The sequence below is a fragment of the Solea solea genome, chromosome 4 (assembly GCF_958295425.1).
Source record: "Solea solea chromosome 4, fSolSol10.1, whole genome shotgun sequence".
NCBI classification, from domain to species: Eukaryota; Metazoa; Chordata; class Actinopteri; order Pleuronectiformes; family Soleidae; genus Solea; species Solea solea.
The window spans coordinates 4,730,762-4,736,761 of record NC_081137.1 but is presented as its reverse complement, the minus strand read 5'-3'; the positions used below and the strand labels follow the sequence as shown (position 1 = coordinate 4,736,761).

At 43.2% G+C, this 6,000-nt stretch overlaps 1 protein-coding gene across 1 annotated transcript in view; it reads left to right on the top strand.

Moving 5' to 3' along the window:
* The first annotated feature begins 2,139 nt into the window (after positions 1-2,139).
* mtnr1bb (melatonin receptor 1Bb) overlaps positions 2,140-6,000 on the top strand; it is a 28,996-nt gene continuing 25,135 nt past the window's right edge. Inside the window, exon 1 of the mRNA XM_058626529.1 lies at positions 2,140-2,808. Coding sequence (XP_058482512.1) covers positions 2,598-2,808 — 211 coding nt within the window. The 5' untranslated portion in view covers positions 2,140-2,597. The remainder of the gene's footprint in view (positions 2,809-6,000) is intronic.

Genomic DNA, 6,000 nt, shown 5'->3' with positions numbered 1-6,000 from the left:
TCGGGGGCAATCGCTGCAGCCCATATGACCGGCAGTGTCGAGCGGTGTTGGCCTCAATGTGTCACCGCCAACACCGACAGGATCGATGACATATGAAGCCGCTGGATCTGATGGTCTGAGTGCGTCGATGCCACGAGTTACCCGCCGTTATGAGTACGGATGAACGGGATTCAGCTGCCACTACTTCTGACTGCACTGTGCACAAAATGACCGGATGTTCATGAATCCAAAATGTCACCCTGATGGAGGCATAAACACTGATGATCAATAGTGCCTGCAGTGACATTATAGTACAGCTGGAAGGTTGTGGGTTCAATTCCTGGGTACACTAGTCTACATGCCGATGTGTCCACATAGATGTACTGTATGGAAGTGTGTGTGAATGGGTGAATGCCAAACCTGTAGTGTAAAGCAGCTTTGAGTGTGCATTTATTTGTTTGTTTAAAAGGGTTAACCCTCTTATGACCATCATGACATTCAGTTCCGCCTGGATTTATTTTGATTTTACGGCTGTTGAATTGTCAATAATAAAGTACAAACGAGTGAGTGCCATATCTGGCAGTTTGGGAATAACAACTGGAGCGCACACTGGCCACGGCTGGCTCATAGCAATCCTGGCCAGCGTGCTGATCTACAGTATTTAGTAATAGTATTAAAGACGTATATATATATATACTTATTATAATAGTATTTATAATAGTATTTTGTGGGAACAAATTAGTATTTCGTGTGCACGTTTTACCTTTTTTTGTGGGAACAAATTAGTATTCCATGCCCACGTTTTACTTTTTCGTGGGAACAAATTAGTATTTAGTGCACACGTTTTACTTTTTCGTGGGAACAAATTAGTATTTAGTGCACACGTTTCACCTATTTTGTGGGAACAAATTAGTATTTCATGCACACGTTTCACCTATTTCGTGGGAACAAATTAGTATTTCGTGCACACGTTTTACCTTTTTTGTGGGAACAAATTAGTATTTCATGCGCACGTTTTACCTATTTCATGGGAACAAATTAGTATTTTGTGCGCACGTTTTACCTATTTCGTGGGAACTAATTAGTTGCGCAAAACATGTTCCCATGTCATGTCTGGGTTTTCGTACATGTCAGTGTTTTCACTTCTCCCACTAAATGTTTCTTCCGGACTGATTGGCACTAAACAGTGACATTTACGGTGCTGAGACGTCACAAACGTGTGGCGTGCTGGTGATCTCGTCTGTGGTCGTTCCACAGAAGTCCCAAGGGCAACTGTAAAGACATGTTTATGGGCGCAAAGCTCTATTTCTCTGCTTTCTGGTATCTATCCATTCATCCATCCATCTTATACCACTTTAGTTGACATCTCAAACAGTCTAGGAGTTACGGTAATGAGAAGTGCGCATGCCAAATCCTGTCAGCGACATTTTTATGTCCACATAAAGAAAGCAAATATGACTAATAAATGATTTGTATTTTTAAGTGATTACACATTTATATAAACCTACTTAGGGTCAGTTTATCCAATTTATCCTCCGTCATGTTACACACTGCATCTTTAATACAATAAATGTACTGTAATGTACCTTTAATACAGATTTAAAAATGTGATATAAGTTAAATAATGTTTTTAATGCACAGCTATTGTGATTTCTGTGAGAAGATGCGCCTCACAAAGTCACAGTGAGCTGATCGGACCGCGTGCACAGTTAATTAACAGTCAGATCAAAGGCAGATCGTGGAGGGATTCACGCTGGGAATAGTGAGAGGGGGGGAAAAACTGGGGAAATCGTTTTGTGCGTGGCAGTGGGAAATGAGAAGGTCAGGGAGAGTAGAGGGAAGTCGGAGGTTTAAATGTTGCTCGTGGAAGCGTATCTCCCTCCCTCCCCCCCCCTCCCTATTTCGCTCTCCCTCCGTGGATTTCTCCACATCCCCGCTGTGCGCCTGACTGTGGAGCTCCTCTGCGAAATTTGCCACAGAGCCGCCTCGCCACGCACAGCTGCGGTTGCGTCGTAGGTCAGCGCGGGCAAGGACACATGGTGGAGGAAGTCAATTTGGCTCCTCCGCTTTGAGAGAATCGCAAATGTAGCCACAAGGACTCACGTGGGTTTGACATTTTATTATTAAGGAATCGCCTCCTGACTCTTCCGTCAACGTGAGCGCATGCGGACTGACAGGAGTTAGAGATGCCAGCCATTAGACCGGGGACGCTGGGAGAGGATGGAGACTTCAGATATGACTGCTCCGCATCTTTATCTTATTTTATGGAACATTTTCTAAAAGGATAAATAATTGCCTGACCAAGGAGGAGGCGTGGCCGCGCGCCGCGTGCCGCGTGTTTTTTTGCGCCACATTGTTTTATGGATGACTTTTTTCTTGGCGAGGATAAAGAAACGCAAGAGTCTGTGCAACTTTCTGTAGGTCGCACGTGATCACCACAAAATAGCAAGCAACGCATCATCATCATCTTCATCATCATCGCCGCCTTTAAGACTGAAAGCGCCGTGCGCTCTGGTGGAGACGCACAGGTGCGCGCGCCATGTTTCACTCCTCAGGACGCGCCGGCACCCGCGCGACATAAAGCACAGCTGGACTCGTTGGGGCTGCGTGGGCCAGTGATGCCGGAACCATTGACACTCCTACAGAACCGGACAGAGCCGCAGCTGGAGCAGCAGCTGGAGCGCACACTGGCCACGGAGGGGAGCGCACGCCCCGCCTGGGTCATAGCAATCCTGGCCTGCGTGCTGATCTTCACCACGGTGGTGGACGTGCTGGGGAATCTGCTGGTGATCATCTCCGTGTTCAGGAACCGCAAGCTGAGGAACGCGGGTAAGATCACGCGTCTCGCCTTTCTGTCTCATGATGAGGCTGCAAGTGTCGGTTTATTTTGGTCACCAAGTAAAACTTCACTTTTCCAAAGTACTGTGGATTTACAATGGTGGTATATACTATACATGGGTCTGTTCTCGGTGGAAATCCTGGCAAACTTCATTAGTTTAAACCTGTTTGATTATATTACATGAATACATGAATGTGTTTGATACATTTTCACCTCATCAGTGAACATAAAAACTTCAACTTCAAAACAAAAAGCAAATGAACTCAATGTCTAATGTAATTTTTTATTTGTGTTTTTTTTTTATGGCCGAGTAATAATAACAGTAACAGTACATATGTAATAATAATCGATAAGGTTCAGTGTCAATCCATATAATTGTTAATGCACGGTTCAAACTGTGTGTGACACAGTTAAACTTAAATACAGAAAACAATTAACCTCCTTCATTAATCATCAATATTGACTGATTTGGAACTTTTGGACACATTTGGCCACCTTTAATAGTTCTACATTTGCTATATTTTCTGGTATTATAATATATGAATGTTTACTACATGTTTTACCAAGTTTTCTTAAGTGTTATGCGTGGCACGAGTACATCATAATCTTATGTTTGTCCAGTCATTGATGGTTTCAGCTATAGATCTCACTCATGAAACACAGTTCAGTCTTTTTGTTTGACATACATTAGAATGGAAGTGTGTGCATCCTCCTATTTGTGAGCTTTACAATTTGATTGGATGCTGCTGATGAAGCTGCTGCTCAGTGGTGATTTGAATATAGTGTGAGTGTCTCACACCTTCACTCTGTTTTTCTTTTTTGTTTTGCAGCGTTGTGTAACTATACAATAAAAAGTTAACTGCGCTGGTGTCGCAAAACCTTTTTAGATGTGAATGTGTGGAACTGCCCTCAAGGCACCCTGCAGCTACAGCCAGATCAAAAAAACCAAATGTCCTTTAATGGTGCAGGTAATGAAAACAAAGGTTCTGCTAAATCCTGCACCGTCATTGTGTTACCACCTAATTAGCCCCTCGTCTTTATTGACTCCTTACTGATACAAAACCAGAAAAACCTTGAAGGGAAGATTGAAAAAATAGCTTGATATCAACGGAAAATGTTGTCAAGATGAGCATCGTGTGCAGCAAATTCTGCTTCACTGTGTTTACTGGCTATTTTCAGCCTCATCAGCAACTAACAATTAGGTCAGGAAATATGCACTTATTTTGCATTTTCCATAAATTAGGACACCAACCTACAGAAAACCAATTAGCGCATGTGTAAATTACCTAGAAGAGAAGCTGAAACAAGTACAAACTTTTTGGGGGCCCCGTGGGTGCAGTGGCGAGCATTGTTGCCTCACAGCAAGATGGACCCTGGTTTGATCTTTGAGTTTGCATTGGTTCTTTCTGGGTTCTGCAGACTGGACCCTCTACATTGACTGGAGGTGTGAATGGTTTGTTTCTGTGTGACTCGTGACCTGTGCGGGGTTTGACTCCGCCTTTTTCGCCCTGTGTAAGCCGGGATTGGCTTGAGCCTCCCGTGACCTTCATGTGGAGGATAGAGCGCTCGAAAATGAATGAATGAAGTCCACTGTTTCATCTAAGGACAACATGAAACCCAGCTTAATTTGTAATTCCTTTTGGACACGCTCTTTCAGCGAGATGGACAGAGGGAGTGAGTGTTTGAATGCACATGTCTTCAGAGAAAGGCTCTCATGTGGAGACTTTTTTTCTCTTTTAAACTTAAAGGTTTAGGTAAAGTTCAGCCCTTTCAACACTGTGAATCGCCTCGCGCCAAGGTTATTTCTTGACTAATTCTTGTAAAGTTAAAAAGGAAGATCAGAAGCAGTGTGTGATACACTGGTTTGTGTGTCCACCAGCCTACAAAATGTCCTTTCAGTCCTCTTTTTTTGTGCACAGAGACAGAACATCCATCACTAATAAGTGACAAATGATGTTTTAATAGAAAGAACATTTTTTATCTCTGATGATATCATCAAATTGTACAGCATAAGAGGCCATGTTTTACTCTCTCCTGAAACACGTTTATGTTATGACCAGATGAGCATATAATTAAATAATAAATAATGTAAGGATAATTCTGTGGTATGTGAAAAATACACCCGTATAGCTGAACTCCCTCCACTCAAACAGCCCACACAGCGCAGTTCATAGACCATTGTGAACCAACAGTTGTGAACTCAGTGATCGGCTATTTTTAATCAAAAACAACCCACTCAACAGCTTAACACCTCAATATAGAGAGTCAGTCTGTATAGGAAGAGAAGGCGCCATATTTACAATTTCTACAACTCCTGTTGTCTTAGTTCTGCTTCATTCTGAGCTGTGGCCGAGGGAATGATGTGAACAGCTGCTGCATTAGACTACAATATTTCATCAGATGTTTATGAATGCTGTGCTGAGCAAACTCTGCTGATTTCTCTCCTCCGTACAGTGGTTTTCAATGCTCACTCGCCGTGTTGTAAATATTTTACAGCGTCCGTCACGAGACCAGGATTGCAGAGGGATTGCACACGTCTTCTGTGTTCTGCCCTCGCGCATTTTTGTCTTTTCAAAAACCTTCAGTGTTTGCCTCTGTCATTATGCCCCGACTGCACATCAGCAAAGAAGCCACATTTGTGAGCCTTTACACAGCCATTAGTTTCAGTTGAAATGTGTCCTTTTTCCTGAAAAGACTCTGTGCAAAAGTGCAAAAGTAGACACAGTAGAATGTGTATATACGTCTAATTGTGTTGTTGTGTTGTTGTCGAGTGCTCGATTCATCCAAGTGGGGGCCGAGGTTCTTTGTCCGCCGAGATTTGTATTTGAGGGGAGCTTAGGTGTTGCACGCCTTCAAAGAGAGTTTGACAGGATCACGCTCTCTTCAAAGAGACTTTATTTACATCACGCACCCCCCCCCCCCCCCCCTCCTCACGCTAGCTACTTTTCTCTAAAGCTTTCTGCCTCGACTAAACTAATACCTGAAATATTCCACGGCAGCGTCAAAAAAAAAGGAAAAAAAAGTGCTGTGTCTCACATCCAGTCGCTGCCTCTGTCCATGGTGCTGAAACACTGACGACTTGAATTTCTTATGCGTCTCTGTCCTTGGTCCTGAAACACTCCCTCGACTGATCACAATCGCAGTAGCTGTGGGGATTATTCAATTGTTAATCAATTACTAAA